The sequence below is a fragment of the Oryctolagus cuniculus genome, chromosome 20 (assembly GCF_051225735.1).
Source record: "Oryctolagus cuniculus isolate XC-2025 breed Fujian yellow rabbit chromosome 20, ASM5122573v1, whole genome shotgun sequence".
NCBI classification, from domain to species: Eukaryota; Metazoa; Chordata; class Mammalia; order Lagomorpha; family Leporidae; genus Oryctolagus; species Oryctolagus cuniculus.
Window position 1 is genome coordinate 51,928,964 of NC_142886.1, and position 19,722 is coordinate 51,948,685.

The 19,722-nt window shown below is 62.3% G+C and overlaps 2 gene segments (V, D, J or C); both read right to left on the reverse strand.

Annotated features, from left to right (window-relative positions):
- Positions 1-1,247: 1,247 nt before the first annotated feature.
- On the reverse strand, positions 1,248-5,364 carry LOC138847176 (Ig alpha chain C region-like). The segment is given in 4 exon segments: positions 1,248-1,686; positions 1,865-2,224; positions 2,341-2,640; positions 5,213-5,364. Coding segments are annotated over 4 exon segments (1,149 nt in total).
- Positions 5,365-11,685: 6,321 nt separating this feature from the next.
- On the reverse strand, positions 11,686-15,291 carry LOC138843088 (Ig alpha chain C region-like). The segment is given in 4 exon segments: positions 11,686-12,126; positions 12,309-12,641; positions 12,778-13,074; positions 15,078-15,291. Coding segments are annotated over 4 exon segments (1,227 nt in total).
- Positions 15,292-19,722: the final 4,431 nt, after the last annotated feature.

Sequence of the window (19,722 nt, forward strand, 5' to 3'; positions counted from 1 at the left end):
CTCCTACAGCTCTTAGGGCCGGGCATCCCTGAGGAGAGAAGTGGCTGTGTGTGGGGCTCCTCTTCACCTGGGCCCTGACAAGGGGGTCGGCCAGAGCGAGTTCCTGGGAGGCCCCAAGGTCATCTGAGGCAAGAGCAGGGGCCCAGTGCCCTGTGGGAGTCCTGGTGCCCGGGTTCCCACATTGAACTGAGAGCTCCTGGGGTGCGAATCAGAAGCCTGAGTCTGAGGCAGTGTCTGTGTCGGTGGTCTCTGCTCAGCCCCTCTCTGCCTGTGGTTTGGCTCAGACTCGGGCTCAGGAGGGGATTGGAGGGTTGAGTCTGGGGGCCCAGCAGGGAGCAGGACCTGCCTAGGGTGGGCTGTGGAACTGGTCCCTGAGCTGTGCATGGCTGGACATTCAGGGAGGCCCAGAGAGGGCCAGCAGGGCCTGGGCAGCAGGGCTGGGCCTGGGGAAACCGTCTGGGGCTCGGGCGGGGACGCCCCTGCCTTCCTGGAGCTGGGTCTGGGCTGTGAGCTCTCCTGCAGCTGAGGGGGGACGTGTGTGAGCGTGTGTGCCCTGTGAGCACGTGTGTGTGTGCAGGCCCCAGAGAGCGTGGTGCGGGGTGGGGCCTGCTGTGTGCCCTGTGTGTGTCAGCGCTGTCCTGCACTGCTGGGTGGTGTCTGCCTGGGGCAGACCTCTGCTGGTCTGGGGGGCCTGCCTGGTTCCCTTCTTCCCGGGGGTCCCTGCACCCAGCCCCTGTTCCTCCCCCTCCCTCCCTCGTCCTCTGCACCAGGGCAATGGCTGCACCCCTGCCGCCCAGGAACTCCTGCTGGTGTCCACGGCTCTGGGTGCGACCTGAGCTGTGCCTGCACTGCCTCAGAATCCACCCCGGCTCAGCCTCCCCTCTCACTGCTCCCTCCCAGACACACTCACTCCCAGACACACTCACTCCCAGACACACCCACTCCCTACACACTGCCAGACACACTCACTCCCAGACACACTCACTCCCAGACACACTCACTCCCTACACACTGCCAGACACACTCACTCCCAGACACGCTCACTCCCAGACACACTCACTCCCAGGCACACTCATTCCCAGACATGCTCAGTCCTTCAGGCACCTTTGATCACACTCATGGGCACCATGCATGATGTCCCCTCCAGGTGCCCGAGTCCCAGCTCCTAGGACCAGGGGCGCTCCCCCTCCCTGCCCTGTGGCTGCAGCCACCGAGGGAGACAGACAGGCACCATGAACCCGCAGGGCTGCTGGGGGCGAGCACGGAGTTTATTCAGGGCAGGGCCAGGGGCTTAGTAGCACACGCCTTCCACGTCTGCCACGACCACAGACACGTTGACGTGGGTGGGTTTACCCGCCAGGCGGTCGATGGTCTTCTGGGTGAAGTGCTCGGCCAGGCCCTCATGGCCCACCACGCAGGAGTAGCTGTCCCCCTGGTTCCAGTCCTCGGCCGACACGCGCAGCAGGCTGGTGACGGCGTAGGTGGTGGGTTCCTGGCCGGGCTCAGGCAGGGGCTTCCACACCAGGTATCTGTCCTGGGAGACCTCCTGGCCCTGGTGCTTCCAGGACACCAGCACGTCCTTGGGGCTGAAGCCCCTCACCAGGCAGGTCAGTGTCACCAGCTCGTTAAGGGCCAGCTCCTCAGTCGGCGGCGGCAGCAGGTGGACCTGGGGCGGGGTGATGACGCCTGGAAGTGGGAGAGCGAGGTCAGGGTGGCAGGGGAGGACTGAGCCCCACTGTCCTCCTCGCTGGCCTCAGTTTCCCTCTATGAGCCTTGGAGGGAGACTCACAGCCCAGGAGGGGAGGGAAGAGTCAAGCCAGGGTGAGGTTAGCAGCCCATTGCCCGGGAGTGGGGTCAGGCTCACATGTATCTTTGCTGATGGTGGCTATCAGGGAGCCGCTGTCTATCTCAGGGTGGGTGACTGTGCAGGTGAATTTTTTCCCCGCATTCCAGGGCTCCGCACTGCCGGGCAGCACGCTGGACACACTGTAGCCACTGCTGAGGTCACGCTGGGCGCTCTGCTGGACGGGCTCCTTCCCGTTTGTGGGCTCCCAGGTGAAGACGGTGCCCTCGGGGTCCTTCAGGCCGCTCAGGGTGCAGGTGAGGCTGGCATCTCGGCCCAGGAGCAGGTCCCCGATGTCTGGCCGCTGCAGGGACAGGCTGGGCTGGCAGTGGGCGGTGAAGCGGCTGCGGCTGATGGCGGGGCAGTTTTTGCAGGGGTCCTCTGAATAGAGAAGGTGGACTTGTCAGTGGCCTCAGGCTCCCTTCCCCTTCAGCCCAGGCTGCCTCCCAGCAGCCCACCCCGGTGAGTCACGGCCCCACCCCCAGCTGCCCTCTGACCTGGGGGGCAGGGCACAGTGAGGTCCTGGCCCTCGTCATCGTTGTGCTCCACGTGGCAGGCCACACAGTTTCCTGCGGGACACTCTTCAGGTGGGAGGATCAGCAGGCTGCACGTGGTGTACAGGTTCGAGGGTGGAGACGGGACGGGCGGGAAATTCATGTTCGTCCCGCTGACGTTCCAGCTCACACTCAGAGGGCCCAGGGGGAAGAAGCCCCGGATCAGGCAGCCGACGACCACGGTCTGTCCCGACACAGGTCCAGGGAGGATCAGGGGAAAGAGGCTGGGGGTTTTTGCGGGTTCTGTAACATAGGACACACTATGAGACTATCACAGTCACGAGGCTGCAACCCCAGACAGCCCTGGGAGCACCGATCCCCTCATGCCTTGTCATAGACAGAACCTGGCCCAGAGAGGGGAGGAGACCAGCCCAGGGTCACACAGCAGCTGGGCCAGGACTGGGGCCGGAAGTGTCCAGCTGGCTCTGCTGCCCTGTGTCTCCAGGCTCCTCGGGGCTGAGCTGCTCAAGCCTGGCTGGCACGGAGCCGTCGAGGGCCGCAGGCTCCCCGGCCTCAGGGCCCCTGGGCAGTGTGCACAGGGTGGGGTGCTGAAGGGAGGAGGGGACAGGCTGGCTGGAGCAGTGAAGCAGGCTGGGCCTGGTGAAGGCCGAGGGGAGGCAGGGGTGGGGCCCAGCTCTGTGCTCAGCTTGCACTGCCCTTGCCAGGGTCCCAGACCCTCGCCCCAGCCCCACGTCCCACACTCACACCCCTCCCCCATGAGCAGCAGTCGCCAGCCCTCATGGCCACCAGGGCTCCAATGCCAAGGAGCGCTTGTTCCTGGAGCTCTGACCACATGGCCGCCTCCTGCCCAGGACGTCTCTGAGTCCTGCAGGACAGGGGTGACCGACAGCGCCCAGAGGCACAGGCTCCGCCCTAGGAACACAGGCGCCCCCTACTGCACTAGGGCTCAGGTCTTCAATGGTTTTCATGCCTGGAACCCCACACCTGGGAACAAGCTTAGCCCCAGACACAGACTTTGCACTTCCCCCAGAGGCCTCAGAGACTGTTCACAGCAGCCTCTTCAGCCCAGCCCAGCCTAGCCTAGTTCAGCCCAGCCCCTCTAACATAGCTCAGCCCAGCCCAGCTCAGCCCTGGCCAGCCCACTTCATTCCAGTGCATCCCAGCATAGCTCAGCCCAGCCCAGGTAGCCTGCCCATTCCAGCTCAGCATAGCTCAGCGCGGCCCAACCCAACCTTGACCATCCTTAGCCAGCCCAGCGCAGCTCAACCCAGTCCAGCCCAGCCCAGCTCAGCCTATCCAGCCCAGCTCAGGCCAGCCCAGCCCAGCCTAGGCCAGCCCAGCCCAGCCCAGCCCAGCACAGCACTGCCTACCCATCCCAGCTCAGCCTGCACAGTTCTTCCCAGCCCATCCCAGCATAGCTAAGCCCAATCCAGCCCAACCCTGCCCATACCAGCTCAGTCCAACTTAGTCTGCTAAGTCTAACCATTTTCCACCCAGCCAATCCCTACATAGCACATCAAGCTCAACCCAACCCTTCCCATCCCATCTCAGCCTTCCCTGCCCAGCCTAGCCTAGCCTAGCCCAGCTCAGCCCAGCCCAGCTCAGCCCAGTCCAGCCCAGCCCAGCCCAGCTCAGCCCAGCCCAGCTCAGCCTAGCCTAGCCCAGCCCAGCCCAGCTCAGCCCAGCCCAGGCAAGCCCAGGCAAGCCCATCCCAGCCCAGCTCAGCCCAGTCCAGCCCAGCCCATCCCAGCCCTGCCAAGCTCATCCCAGCCCAGCCCAGCCCAGCCCAGCTCAGCCCAGCCCAGCCCAGCCCAGCCCAGCCCAGCTCAGCTCAGCCCATCAAGCCCAGCTCAGCCCAGCCCAGCCCAGCTTAGCCCAGCCCAGCTCAGGCCAGCCCAGCCAAGCCCAGCCCAGCTCAGGCCAGCCCAGCCCAGCACAGCACAGCATTGCCTACCCATCCCAGCTCAGCCTACACAGTTCTTCCCAGGGCATCCCAGCATAGCTAAGCCCAATCCAGCCCAACCCTGCCCATACCAGCTCAGTCCAACTCAGTCTGCTAAGTCTAACCCTTTTCTACCCAGCCAATCCCTACATAGCACATCAAGCTCAACCCAACTCTTCCTATCCCATCTCAGCCTTTCCTGCCCAGTCTAGCCTAGCCCAGCCCAGCTCAGCCCAGCCCAGCCCAGCCCATCCTAGTCAAGCCCAGCCCATCCCAGCCCTGCCAAGCTCATCCCAGCCCAGCCCAGCCCAGGCCAGCCCAGCTCAGTCCAGCCCAGCCCAGTTCAGGCCATCCCAGGCCAGCCCAGGCTAGCCCAGGCCATCCCAGGCCAGCACAGCTCATCCTAGCCCAGCCCAGCCCAGCTCAGCCCAGCCCAGTTCAGTTCATCCCAGCCAAGCCACTCCCAGCAGAGTTCAGCCCAGCCCAATTCACCCCAGCTAAGTCATGCTCAGCCCATTTATTGCAATCCAGCTCTGCAGGACTCAGCTCAGCCCAGCCCAGCCCAGCCCAGCCCAGTTCAGGGAGGGGGTGGGTGTCCATCAGGTTCCCACGTCCTCCTCTGCTGTCTCTGTCCCAGCCCAGCCCATGTCCAGATCAGCCTGCAGGGCTCTTGGCACTGCCTCCAGGGACTCGGCTCATCCTGACTGAGTTGGGCTCTGCCGGGCTCAGCCCCCTGTCCCAGCCTTTACCAGCAGTGGCTGTGTCCTGCCTGTGGTCGCTGGGCTCCTGGCCGTGGTCTCCCTCTCCCTCCCTTCTTTGGCTGATGCCTGTTCTCCCTCTGCCCCCAGGAGCCTCAGGACCAGCCTGGCTGCGACTACTCCTGGGCAGAGATGCAGAGTCCCGTGGACCAACCTGTCTGGGCTGCTGGAGGAGCACCGTGGAGGGTCAGGTCTCTCTGGCCAGGCTGCCCTGCACTGTGGGTCCATGCCTGACCAGAGCTCCCCATCTACACCCTCTGCTGCTGGCCCAGAGGGGCTGAGTGGAGTGGGAGCCAGGCCTGGTCCGGGCCCCTCCTGGAAAGCTGTGCACCTGCTCTGGCTCTTTGTCCATGGCTGGGCTGGGGCTGGCTGCTGAGTGTGACTGGGGAGGCTGCGTGACTGTGGGTCTGGCCCCACGTTGGGGTCACTCACCACTTCCTGTCCCAGCAGACAGTGCAGCTCATCTCCACGTCATGTCTGGTCTGTGGTCTGTCTGTGGTGGGGACAGGTGTGTGTGCCCTGGGCTTTGTACCCCAGGGGCCAGGGAGGGAGGAGGGCTCCACGTGGCCGGCCACAGGACGGGCTGGGGGCTGAGATGCAGGGAAAGTGCATGGGGACCTTGTGGCCGTGCGTCTTAGTCATTTGTGGCTGCTGCAACAAACACAGCACAGACGGGCAGGCTTCGCCAGAAGGCACTGATTTCTCCCAGGTCTGCAGGCTGGAGGCCGGCGTCAGGGAGGGGATTCTCCCAGTGTGCACGCCTGGAGAGAGAGAGGGCGAGCCAGAGATCAATCTGGATGCCCCATGTGGAGGGAGAGAGACACACACACACACACACAGAGACAGAGAGAGAAGAGAGAGATCAATCAGTGCACCTCGCGTGGATAGAGAGAGGGTGCGAGGCTGCTTTGGGTGCTGTTCCCAGCTCACGCTCAGTGGGCCCAGGGGGAAGAAGCCCTGGATCAGGCAGCTGACGACCACGGTCTCTCCCGACAGAGGACAGGGGAGTCTCAGCGGGCAGAGGCTGGGGCTTTCCGTGGGATCTGCAACACAGGACACGCTGTGAGACTGTCGCCATCACATGGCGGCTACCCCGGAGCACGGGCAGGCGATATCCCAGTGTCCATGTTTACAGTTCTTCACCGTTCACTTGTGGGCTGTATTTCATTGTGTACACACTTGTAGTATTACACAGCATACATGTGGTTTGTATTTAATGGTGTATGTGTGGGTATTCTGCAGAGCATGTGTGTGTGGTATTTCATGCTGTATGTGTGTGTATTTTACGGTATATGTGGCTGTATTTTGTGGTGTATGTGTGTGTGGTATATCTTGGTACATGTGGGCTGTATTTCATGGTGTGTGTTTGGTACTTCATCGTGTACTTGTGGGCTGTATTTCACTGTAAGTTTGTGTGGCATATCATTGTGTACATGTGGGCTGTATTTTGTGGTGTATTTGTGTGTGGTATTTCGTGGTATATAAGGGCTGTATTTCACGGTGTATGTATGTGTCGTATTTCATGGTGTACTTGTGGGTTGTATTTCATGGTGTACATGCATGTGTGGTATTTCATAGTGTACCTGTGTTTGGTATTTCACGGTTTATGTGTGTATGGTATTTCATGGTGTACATGTGGGTTGTATTTCATGGTATACCTGTGAGTGGTATTTCATGGTACCCATGTGTGTGGTATTTTGTGGTGTACAGGTGGGCTGTATTTTGTGGTTTATGTGTGTGTGGTATTACATGGTACATGTCAGCTGTATTTCATGTTGTGTGTGTGTGGTATTTCATGATGTAACATGTGTGTGGTATTTCATGGTTTATGTGTGTATGGTATTTCATGGTGTATATGTGGCCTGTATTTCTTGGTATACCTGTGAGTGGTATTTCATGGTACACATGTGTGTGGTATTTTGTGGTGTACAGGTGGGCTGTATTTTGTGGTTTATGTGTGTGTGGTATTACATGGTACATGTCAGCTGTATTTCATGTTGTGTGTGTGTGGTATTTCATGGTTTATGTGTGTATGGTATTTCATGGTGTACATGTGGCCTGTATTTCTTGGTATACCTGTGAGTGGTATTTCATGGTACACATGTGTGTGGTATTTTGTGGTGTACACGTGGCCTTATTTTGTGGTGTATGTGTGTGTGGCATTACATGGTACATGTCAGATGTATTTCATGTTGTATGTGTGTGTGGTATTTCATGATGTAACATGTGTGTGGTATTTCATGGTACACATGTGTATGGTATTTTGTGGTACATGTGGGCTGTATTTCATGGTGCACGTGTCTGTGGTAGTTTGTGGTGTGTGTAGTGATGGTAGTTCGTGGTACACAGGAAGCTCATGTTCTTTGTCCAGTCTTTTGTCCATGCACACCTAGGTCGAGTCCTGGGGCGTTTCCTTTGGGTAAGGACCTGGGAACAGGACTAGTTGTTTGCGAGACGACCATATGTTTGCACGTGGCCTTCTGATTGACGCTCCTGCCAGCCACATGCAAGGAGTCCCTTGGCTCCACCTCCTCCCTAACACTTATCTTTGCTCTTTTGGACAGGGCCACCCTGATATTACAAGGTGGGGTCTCACGATGAGTTCATGTGCGTTTCCATGGAGGCCAGTTTGACGGCAAGGCTGCCACGGGTGCCCACTCAGGCCCACCCCTCCAGCCCAGGCACAGCTGGAATCTTTTTTTTTTTTTAAGATTTATTTATTTATTTGCCAGTCAGAGGTACAAAGAGAGAGATGGAGAGGCAGAGAGAGAGAGAGAGAGAGAGAGAGAGAGAGATCTTCCAATCAATGGTTCGCTCCCAAGGTGGCCTCAATGGCAGGAGCTGTGTCAATCCAAGCCAGGAGCCAGGAGCTTCTTCCGGGTCTCCCACGCGGGTGCAGGGGCCCAAGGCCGTGGGCTGTATTCCACTGCTTTCCCAGGCAATAGCAGAGAGCTGGATTGGAAGTGGAGCAGCCGGGTCTTGAACTGGTGCCCATATAGGATTCCCGTGCATCAGTCCAGGGCGTTAACCTGCTGTGCAAAGTGCTGGCCCCAGAGCTGGAATCTCACTGGCAGGCGGCTCCCGGGGAAGGAACAGCTGTGGGAGCTGCTGCACTTCGTGTCCTGTGGGGGCCACGGCTCCGCGGCAGAGGCTGCCCTGAGCAGGAAGCAGCCCGGGTCCTCGTGGTTGCCGTGGCAGCACTGGTGAGGCCTGGGTCTGGAGCATCAGGGCCCCCAGGTGTGCAGCCGCAGGGTCTGGAGGCCTTGGGGAGCAGGCAGACAGCAGGAGGAGTGCGGATGGTGTGGCCAGCGTTTACGACCAGGAATCAGTGCTCAGGGGTGGCCCCGAGCTCGGGACCAGGACTGAATAAGCTGACCTCAGCTCGCTGACCAGTTACAGGGGCAGTGACCTGGAGCTTGGGTTACTGACCAGGGCCACTGCCTGTGTTCAGGACCCAACTCAGGACCTGAAGCAGGGCTCAGCAGTAGCCCCAGGGAGCAGTGGGCAAACGCAGGGTCCAGAACTCAGGGGTGGGGAGCTGTAACCAGTGACAGGGTCAGGACAGGTGCAGGGCCCAGGACCAGGACTGAGTGAGTAGAACCAGGGCTGAGGGACCAGAACCAGGGCTCAGTAACCTGAAACAGGGTCAGTCACCAGGACCAGGGCTCAGTGCTCAGGACCAGGTCCGTGGGCACTCCAGGGAGGCATCCGCCTGAGCCCTCCCCGGAGGAGCACTGGTCTTGGACTTGAGCCACCTGCAGGGCCAGGCTGTATCTGGGGCACCGCGTCCAGTCCATGCTGAAGTTCCTGTGTTGGAGTGGCAGTTGTCCCCCAGTCTGCAGCCACCGTGGCTTCCCTGAGCCATCGTCCAGCAGAGCGAGAACATTCGTCTGGGAAGGGTTGAGTGCACCTGGCAGGGGGATGGGGGGGTCCGCTGCTTCATGGAGGGCTGGGCTCTGGCATGCAGAGCTGGCTTTCCCAGGGGCTCTTGCACGCTTCCCTCCTGCAGAGACAGGGGCAGCTGAGGGTGGGCGGTGTCCTCACCCTCTCCCCTGTCCCAGCCCGGGCCTGGCTCCCAGGAGCCTTGGTGGAATCCTCAGCTGCTGTACCTGGGGACGCTCCCACCCTGACCCAGGGCACCCATGTCCCAGTTCCTGCAGGTTCCCTTGTGCCCCTCTATGGCAGCAGCAGTCACCTCTCCTTGGGCCCGGTACCCCCTCCCCAGGGCATCCCCACACCTGTGCCTCAGTACTGGGGTCCCTCTTTGCTGCCAGGTGGGCCCCGGATGCTGGTCACGGTCAGAGCTGTGCTGTAGAACAGGCTCAGCAGGAAGAGAGTGAGGAGGGTGACGGTGGTGGGCCACAGGTTGGCGCCGGGGGCCTCCTCCTCCAGGCTGTCCTGTGGCAGATCCAGCACCACACAGGGCAGGGGCTCCTGACAACCTGCAAGACACAGAAGGCCTGCCAGGACGTGAACGTGTGGGTGGGGCCTGGGCCCAAGGCCTTCCCTCCCATGCCTCCTCAGGGGCTGGGGGTGGAGTGGTGGGGTCTCTATGTGGTCTGAGGGTGAGAGCAGGGCCCATAGGGGGTTGGTCCCTACAAGTGTCTTAGCGCAGCTGCAGGACAGGAGGCGGGGCAGTGTCCTTGCTGGTCCAGGGAAGGTTTGGCCGGGGCCCTGCTGGCCTGAGCTGAGCCACGTGTCAGTGGCTCCTGCCTAAGCCCTGCTCTTGGGCTGGCCTTGGCCGGGACCTGGGTGCAGAGAGGACCAGGCACACCTCAAGGTCTGAGTGTGGGGGTCAGTGTGCCCAGGGCATTAGCAGGGACCTTGGTGTGAGCAGAGCCTCTGTTCTTCCCCAGGGAAGTGGCTGAGGGATGGCCAGCGAAGGCCAGCAGCACAGCGGCCAGCAGGGTGGACCAGGTGTCCTAGGTCCTGGGTCACGGATCTCTGTGTTGATTGGAGTTGACTAGTTTGTCTTATAATGGAATATCTGGTCACAGCTATCAATCTATTATTTATCTATCACACATCTAGAAAGCTCTCATCCATCCATCTCTCTAACTACAGTTCCCAAATCTCCTTACCTGTACATTAACCCAGCCATCTCTCTACCCATCCATTTAGCCACTGATGCATCTATCTACCTGTCCATGCATCCATCTGTGCATCCACCCATCCATGGTCCTGTATGTCTGCTCTCCCTCTGTTAAGGATCCCTGTTTCCCTCTTTGCTAGGAAGCCGACCCTGTCTCATTCCTGGGCATCATGGGCATCTGAGGCAGGAGCAGGGGCCCCATTTCCTGTGGGAGTCCTGGTGCCAGGGGTTCCTACACTGGTCTGGGACTGTTCTGGGGCTCCTGGGGTGCAAACAGAAGCCCAAGGCGTGAGGAGGGGCCTGTGTGGGTGGTCTCTGCTCAGCCCCTCTCTGCCTGTGGTTTGGCTCAGACTGGGGCATAGGAGGGGATTGGAGGGTTGAGTCTGGGGGCCCAGCAGTGAGCAGGCCCTGCCTAGGGTGGGCTGTGGAACTGGTCCATGAGCTGTGCATGGCTGGACATTCAGGGAGGCCCAGAGAGGGCCAGCAGGATCATGGACAGCAGGGCTGGGCCTGGGGAAACCGTCTGGGGTCGGGTGGGGATGCCCCCGCCTTCTGGGAGCTGGGTCTGGGCTGTGAGCTCTCCTGCAGCTGAGGGGGACGTGTGTGAGCGTGTGTGGCCTGTGAGCACGTGTGTGTGTGCAGGCCCCAGAGAGCGTGGTGCGGGGTGGGGCCTGCTGTGTGCCCTGTGTGTGTCAGCACTGTCCTGCACTGCTGGGCGGTGTCTGCCTGCGGCTGACCTCTGACAGGCTGGGGGTCTGCTGGGCGACCTCTTCCCAGGGATCCCTGCACCCAGCCGCTGTTCCTCCCCCTCCCTCCCTCGTCCTCTGCACCAGGGCAATGGCTGTACCCCTGCTGCCAGGAACTCCTGCTGGTGTCCACGGCTCTGGGTGCGACCTGAGCTGTGCCTGCACTGCCTCAGAATCCACCCCGGCTCAGCCTCCCCTCTCACTGCTCCCTCCCAGACACACTCACTCCCTACACACTCACTCCCAGACATGCTCACTCCCAGACACGCTCACTCCCAGACACACTCACCTCCTACACACTGCCAGACACACTCACTCCCAGACACACTCACTCCCAGACACACCCACTCCCAGACACACTCACTCCCAGAAACAGTCACTCCCAGACACACCCACTCCCAGACATGCTCCCTCCCAGTCATGCTCCCTCCCAGACACACCCACTCCCAGGCACACTCACCCCCATGCACATTCACTCCCAGGCATGTTCACTCCCAGACACACTCACTCCCAGGACCACTCCCTCCCAGACACACTCACTCCCTATAAAACACTCCCAGACACACTCACTCCCAGGTACACATACTCCCAGACACACTCATTCCCAGACATGCTCACTCTCAGGCACCTGTGTTCACACTCATGCTCACATGCACACTCACGGGCACAATGCATGATGTCCCCTCCAGGTGCCCGAGGTCCCAACACCTAGGACCAGGGGCGCTCCACCTCCCCGCCCTGTGGCTGCAGCCCCCGAGGAGACAGACTGGCACAATGAACCCGCAGGGCTGCTGGGGGCGAGCACGGAGTTTATTCAGGGCAGGCCAGGGGCTCAGTAGCACACGGCTTCCACGTCTGCCACGACCACAGACACGTTGACGTGGGTGGGTTTACCCGCTTGGCGGTCGATGGTCTTCTGGGTGAAGTGCTCGGCCAGGCCCTCATGGCCCACCACGCAGGAGTAGCTGTCCCCCTGGTTCCAGTCCTTGGCCGACACGCGCAGCAGGCTGGTGACGGCGTAGGTGGTGGGTTCCTGGCCGGGCTCAGGCAGGGGCTTCCACACCAGGTAGCTGTCTTTGGGGACCACCAGGGTGCCGTTGTGTGTCCAGGACACCAGCACGTCCTTGGGGCTGAAGCCCCTCACCAGGCAGGTCAGCGTCACCTGCTCATTCAGGGCCAGCTCCTCAGTCGGCGGCGGCAGCAGGTGGACCTGGGGTGGGGTGAGGCTGCCTGGAAGGGGGAGAGTGAGGTCAGGGTGGCAGGGGAGGACCGAGCCCCACTGCCCCGCGTGCCGGCCTCAGTTTCCCTCTGTTTTCCGGGGAAAGGAGCCTCGGAGCCCAGGAGGGGAGGGAGAAGTTATACCCCGGGGGTGAGGAGAGGAGCCCATTGCCCAGGGGTGGGGTCAGGCCCACCTCTGCTGATGGTGGCTGTCAGGGAGCCGCCCTCTATCTCAGGGTGGGTGACTGTGCAGGTGAACTCTGTCCCCGCATTCCAGGGCTCCGCACAGCCGGGCAGCACGCTGGACACACTGTAGCAGCCGCACGGGTAACTCTGGACGCTCTGCTGGACGGGTTCGTTCCCGTTTGTGGGCTCCCAGGTGAAGACGGCGCCCTCGGGGTCCTTCAGGCCGCTCAGGGTGCAGGTGAGGCTGGCCTTCGATTCCAGGAGCAGGTCCCCGATGTCTGGCCGCTGCAGGGACAGGCTGGGCTCCCCGCAGGAGGTGGGGGGGCAGTAGCAGTGGCAGTCTGAACGTGTGGAAACAGAGAGGGCTCGGTCTGTCAGTGTGCAGCTCGCTCATCCCTCCCCAGGCTGCCATCCGCCCCTGTATTGTCCAGCCCAGCAGCCCACACGCGGCCTCAGGGCCCCCGGCCGCCCTCTGACCTTGGCAGGGCACAGTCAGATCCTGGCCCTCATCATAGTTGTGCTCCACATGGCAGGTCACATTTCCATCTCTAGGACACTCTTCAATTGTCAGGCTCAGCAGGCTGCTCGTGGTGTAGAGGCTCGAGGGGGGAGACGGGACAGGAGGGAAGATCACGTCCCCCTCGCTGCCGTTCCAGCTCACACTCAGAGGGCCCAGGGGGAAGAAGCCCCGGATCAGGCAGCCGACGACCACAGGCTGTCCACACTCAGGACAGGTCAGGCTCAGCGGGAAGAGGCGGGGAGAGGTTGCGTTCACTGCAACACAGGACACGCTGTGAGACCATCGAAGTCACATGGCTGCAACCCCAGAACACCCTGGGAGCACAGGACCCTGCCTGCATCGTCACAGCCAGAACCTGGCCCAGAGAGGGGAGGAGACCAGCCCAGGGTCACACAGCAGCGGGGCAGGACTGGGGCCGGAAGTGTCCAGCTGGCTCTGCTGCCCTGTGTCTCCCAGGCTCCTCGGGGCTGAGCTGCTCAAGCTTGGCTGGCACGGAGCCGTCGAGGGCCCCAGGCTCCCCAGCCTCAGGGCCCCTGGGCAGTGTGTACAGGGTGGGGTGCTGAAGGGAGGAGGGGACAGGCTGGCTGGAGCAGTGAAGCAGGCTGGGCCTGGTGAAGGCCGAGGGGAGGCAGAGGTGGGGCCCAGCTCTGTGCCCAGCTTGCACTGCCCTTGCCAGGGTCCCAGACCCTCGCCCCAGCCCCACGTCTCATACTCACACCCCTCCCCCAACGAGCAGCAGTCGCCAGCCCTCCTGGCCACCAGGGCTCCAATGCCAAGGAGCGCTTGTTCCTGGAGCTCTGACCACACGGCCGCCTCCTGCCCAGGACGTCTCTGAGTCCTGCAGGACAGGGGTGACCGACAGCGCCCAGAGGCACAGGCTCCGCCCTAGGAACACAGGCGCCCCCTACTGCACTAGGGCTCAGGTCTTCAATGGTTTTCATGCCTGGAACCCCACACCTGGGAACCAGCTTAGCCCCAGACACAGACTTTGCACTTCCCCCAGAGGCCTCAGAGACTGCAAGCTCAGCCCACTCAGCCCTCGCTGTCCTGCTCAGCCCTGCTCAGCCCAGCTCAGCTCAATTTAGCCCAGCTTCGTCCACCGACACTCAGCTCAGCGGACTGGGTCTGTTCAACATTTCCCAGCTCAGCCCAGCTTTGCCCAGCTCAGTCCAACAAAGCTCCGTCCAGCCCAAGTCACCTTAGCCCAGCTCAGCCCAGACCAGACCAACTCAGCTCAGCCCAGCCAATTCCAGCTCAGCCTAGTCAGGTCACCTCGTACGAGCTCAGCCCTATGCAGCCCAGTTCAGCCGAGCCCTGGTCTGTCTAGCCAGCCCAGCCCAGCCCAGCCCAGCCCAGCCCAGCCCAGCTCAGCTCAGTCCAGCCCAGCTCAGTTCAGCTCAGTTCAGCTCAGCACAGCCCAGCCCAGCCCAGCTCAGCCCAGCCCAGCTCAGCACAGCCCAGCCTAGCCCAGCTCAGCCCGGTTCAGCTCAGCTCAGCTCAGCACAGCTCAGCCCAGCTCAAGCCTAGTTTAGTTCAGTCCTGCACTGTCAGGTCAGCTCTCACCCATACCAGGTCAGCTCAGCCCAATTCAACATAGCTCAGCACAACTTACTCCAGCTCCTCTGTTCACAGTCCAGCTAAGATCAGATTTGCCTAGTTCAGGGCAGCCCAGCCAGGCCTTTCAGTCCAGCCTGCAGGGCTCAGTTCAGCCCAGCTCAGCCCAGCTCAGCCCGGCTAAGAACAGCTCAGCCCAGCGCAGCCCAGCCCAGCCCAGCTCAGCCCAGCTAAGACCAGCTCAGCCCAGCTAAGACCAGCTCAGCCAAGCCCAGCCCAGCCCAGCTCAGCCCAGCTAAGACCAGCTCAGCTCAGCCCAGCCCAGCTAAGACCAGCTCAGCCCTGCCCAGCCCAGCTAAGACCAGCTCAGCCCTACCCAGCCTAGTTCAGCAAGGGGTAGGCGTCCATCAGGTTCCCACGTCCTCCTCTGCTCCTCTCTGTCCCAGCACAGCCCACGTCCAGATCAGCCTGCAGGGCTCTTGGCACTGCCTCCAGGGACTCGGCTCATCCTGGGCTCAGTCCCCCGAGCCAAGCCTCTCCCGGCAGTGGCTGTGTCCTGCCTGTGGCCACTGGGCTCCTGGCCATGGTCCCCCTCTCCCTCTCTTCTTTGGCTGATGCCTGTTCTCCCTCTGCCCCCAGGAGCCTCAGGACCAGCCTGGCTGCGACTGCCCCTGTGCAGAGGGGCAGAGCCCCGTGGACCCACCTGTCTGGGCTGCTGGAGGAGCACCATGGAGGGTCAGGTCTCCCTGGCCAGGCTGCCCTGCACTGCGGGTCCACGCCTGTGCCAGAGCTCCCCATCTGCACCCTCTGCTGCTGGCCCAGAGGGGCTGAGTAGAGTGGGAGCCAGGCCTGGTCCGGGCCCCTCCTGGAGAGCTGTGCACCTGCTCTGGCTCTTTGCCCATGGCTGGGCTGGGGCTGGCTGCTGAGTGTGACTGGGGAGGCTGCGTGACTGTGGGTCTGGCCCCACGTTGGGGTCACTCAGCTGCCCACTTCCTGTCCCAGCAGACAGTGCAGCTCGTCTCCACGTCATACTTGTCTGTGGTCTGTCTGTGGTGGGGAGGTGTGTGTGTGGCGAGTGACCCGAGGTACCATGGAGGGAGGAGGGCTCCACGTGGCTGGCCACAGGATGGGCTGGGGGCTGAGATTCGGGAAGGAGAGGCTCAAATGGACACAAAGGCTCAGAGACACTGGGACAGGGAGGGAGACAGACAGCAGGGAGTGCTAGCCCAGGCCGAGATAAGGCCCTGTTCATGGGAGGGCCAGGGCTCAGGGGACAGGGCTGCCTTTGGTGCCACAGGGTTGGTGTCAGGATGGAGACAGCCATTATGCCATGGGCCTGGCGCCCCTGCACCTGTCCAGCCCCACAGGCAGCTGGGGTCCCAACTGAACCCCCTGCAGTTCCAGCTCTGCCTTTTCCGACTCGGGGTCTCTGGCCTGTGGCAGGCAGAGGGCGATGCTGTTCCTGGCCCTGGCTCCCTGCATCCACCCCAGTCCCCCACCCCATCTCTCTACTGGCTGCTCCGTCAGCGTTGCTGTCCCAAGTCCACCGCCCTTAGGGTTCCACAGCCACATTCAGGTACCCGACTGTCCTCACCCAGGGAAGGCTGGGTCAGGAGGGGTTGGGGAGCAGCAGGTGAGCTGGATTGTTCTGCATACACCTGCCCAGGATTTGGGTTGGCTGGGCTGGGGCCTGGGGTCTACCCAGAGGCGGGCCTGGCAGTGTCTTGTGAAGTGTGGGTGACCTGAAGCCCCCTGGCCACAGAGGCAGCACGGCGAGCCTGGGAGGTGCAGGGGCCAGGTCAGCAGGCTAGGTTGTGGTGTGGCCCGGGGTCCCGGCAGATGTGCCCTGGCCTGGCCACAGGGAGCTCGGCAGGTGTTGTGACGGCCGCACTCTCAGTGCGGGGACCTCGTGGCCGTGCGTCTTAGGCATTGCTGATGGCTGCAGCAAACACAGCGCAGACGGGCAGGCTTCAGAGAAGGCACTGATTTCTCCCAGTGCTGCAGGCTGGAGCCAGCGTCAGGCGGGGTCTTCTCCCAGTGTCCACACCTTGGGTTGGGGGGAGAGGGAGGAAGAGGGAGAGGAAGATCTTCCACCTGCTGGTTGGCTCCCCGAGGCCCACAACAGCTGGGACTGGGCAGGCAGAAGCCAGGAGCCTGGGTCTGGCTTGTGGGTGGCAGGGCCCAGGAGTGGAGTGGTCACTGCTGCTTCCCAGGTGCAGGTCAGCAGGAAGCTGGAATTGGAGGCGGAGCCAGGTCGTGACCCCAGGTGCTCCCATGTGGGCTGCGGGTGTCCTGAGGCAGCTTCACCTGCTGTGCTGCACACCTGTCCCTGCCTGGGCTTTGCCATGACCCAGGACGCAGGGCGGGGAGTGGTCTGGGGCAGCTGCAACCCGAGGTTGGACACTGGTCCCTGGGCCTCATCTGGTGGCCTTGTGTCTGGGACCAAAGCAGCCCAGTGTAGAACAAGGACAGTCTCATCTGCTCGGGGTTTGTCTGGGCCGTGACCCCAGAGACGTGGACTCCACACTCGGAGAACTCACACCGTGGTGGCTGTGTCCCCGGCTCGCTGGCCGGGACAGCTCCCCTGAGCCCTCAGGACTGGTGCTGGTGCGGCAGGAGAGGGACTGGGCAGCCTCAGGAAGCGAGGGAGACCCGGGAGCCATCGCAGCCCCGTGGTTTCCATGGCGGGTCGGTGGCCCAGCAGGAGCCCAGGTGGGCAGGCCTTGGAGCCGCTCCAGCCAGGCCGGACTCCCTGCCCCTTGCACATTTCTCTCTTTCTCCGCACTGCCTCCTTCCTTCCGTTTCCCCCGAGTTTGAAATCGCAGCTCTTGGACTCTGGCAGCAGCATTTGAGGTCCCATGGAGCCTTTGTCCGTCCTGTGGGGAGGCTCCGTGCCAGCTCCTCGCAGGCTGGGTCTCCTGGACACCTGTGCCCGAGACCCCTCCTCTGGGTCCCAGAGCCCCAGATTCCAGATAGGGAGCGGTGAGCAGTCAGTCTAGATGGCCTCTGTGCGCTGGACGTCCATGGGCGCTAGGGGTCGTGCTGTGAGGGTGTCGCTGAGTCGTCAGCCGCAGTGGGCGTCCTGAGCTCATCCCTGTGTGTGGAGGACGGGGTCCATGGGCGGGAGGAGCCCTCGGGAAGCAGCCTCCCTGGGAAGCAGTGGGCCGGCCTCCTGCAGCTGTGGTGGGGGCAGGGCCCGGGGCAGAAGGTAGGGCTGGAGGCAGGTCCTGCTGGCCTCGCTCGGCCCATGTCCTCATGGTGGACTCGGGCAGGCCTCAGTCCCTGGCTGCCAGGTGGGACCCTGAGGCAGGGATGTCCTTTGTTGTCTCCTTGGGGCCATTGCTGTCACTGGGCCCCTGTCCTGTGGGTCTCAGCACTGCCTGTGCGTGGAGGTGGGTGGGAGTAGGGAGAGAGTCTGTTGGGGGGGACAGAGAGATTTTTCTACATCGGCTTTGATTGGTGGCCTCGCTCAAGGTCACACTTCCATCAGGGTGGTGTAGTTTGAGGGTGTCTGTGCTGCTGCCCTTCCCCTGCTGGTTGCAGCTCTGGGCCCACGGGGTCCCGGGACCCCTGACCCGCAGCCCACAGCGGCGTCCCCGTGAGATCCTTCCAGGAGCCTGGATCTGGTGCTCTGAGCAGAGCGGGGCTTTGGCTGTGGGCCCTGGTGTGTGGGGGGGCTGTGCTCGCTCAGCAGGGGTGCGGCGCCCTCGCTCCAGCACAGCTTTTTTTTCTCGTTAAATATTTATTTATTTGAAGGCAGAATTACAGAGGAGAGAGATCCTGTGTGTGCTGATTCCCTCCCAGAGGGCTGCTAAGGCTGGGGCTGGGCCAGGCTGTGCCCTTCATCAGCCCTGACACAGGCAGGGGGACGCTGAGGTGCAGTGGCAGGTGCTAGCCCGGGTCCCCGTGGGTCTGCTGTGCTGTGGGTCAGTGCCCCAGGGAGACGGCCTGGCTGAGACGGCCTGACCTGGTGGAAGCCAGCGGGGCCTGGGCTGACCCTGGTGGAAGCCAGGCTGGTCCCGGCTAACCTGAACTCTTGGCCTTCCTGAAGCCTGGCTGGGGCTGGTGGGTGCCGTCCATGAGACCCTGTCCTGAGGGGTGCGAGGGCCCCATGGTCCCCACGGGGCTGTCCGTCCTTGCCCAGGCCTCGGGGCAATCTGGCCAGGCCTCCGTGGAGGGCCTGAGGACAGGGGTCTCAGCGGGGACACCTGGGCTGTGCCTGGGATGACTCAGCCGGCCCAGGGCTATTTCAGGGGTTTCAGCAGGTGCACGGGCACAGGAAGCTTCTGAAGAAGGAGCAACACAGGGGAAAACAACACGACCGTCCGTCCTCCTCGGTCCCACCTGCGCTGCACTCCTGACCCGGGGACCGCAGGCACTGAGTCCACCTCAGGCAGCCCGGGGCCTGGGCTTGTCCCCTCTCCACCCCTGCAACCCCTCAGGGCCTGAGAGGACGGAGTGAGGATGAGGAGTGCGGCCGTGACTGCACCTGCAAGTGGTGCCCGCCGGGGCCTCCCTGAGGGCTGCGGCCTTCCTGCAGGTCACGTCCTAGAGCGGTCAGCACTCAGGGCTCAGGATGTGTGCAAAGTCAGAGCCTTAGAGGATGCAGCTCAGGAGGAGTCCTGGTGTGTGCAATGGGGCGAGGCCCAGGCTCAGGACCAGGCTCAGGACCAGGGATCAGAGAGCAGGACCAGGGCTCAGTACTCAGGACCAGGGCCCAGGACCAGGGATCAGAGAGCAGGACCAGGGCTCAGTGAAGAGGACAAGGGCATAGTACACAAGACCAGGGCCCAGTTAGCAGGACCAGGACTCAGTCGTCATGACCAGGGCCCAATATCCAGACCACATTCAGTCATCAAGACTAGGAATTAGATAATAGGACTGGGGTCCGTCTTTGCTGCCAGGCGGGCCCTGGATGTTTGTCATGGTCAGAGCTGTGCTGTAGAACAGGCTCAGCAGGAAGAGAGTGAGGAGGGTGACGGTGGTGGGCCACAGGTTGCCTCGGGGGCCTCCTCCTCCAGGCTGTCCTGTGGCAGATCCAGCACCACACAGGGCAGGGGCTCCTGACAACCTGCAAGACACAGAAGGCCTGCCAGGACCTAGACGTGTGGGTGGGGCCTGGCCCAAACCCTTCCTTCTTACGCCTCCTCAGAGTGGTGGGGTCTCAGGCAGAGTGGTGAGGTCTCTATGGGGTCTGAGGGTGAGAGCAGGGCCCATATGGGGTTGGCCCCTGCAAGTGTCTTAGCGCAGCTGCAGGACAGGAGGCGGGGCAGTGTCCTTGCTGGTCCAGGGAAGGTGTGGCCAGAGCCCTGCTGGCCTGAGCTGAGCCATGTGTCAGTGGCTCCTGC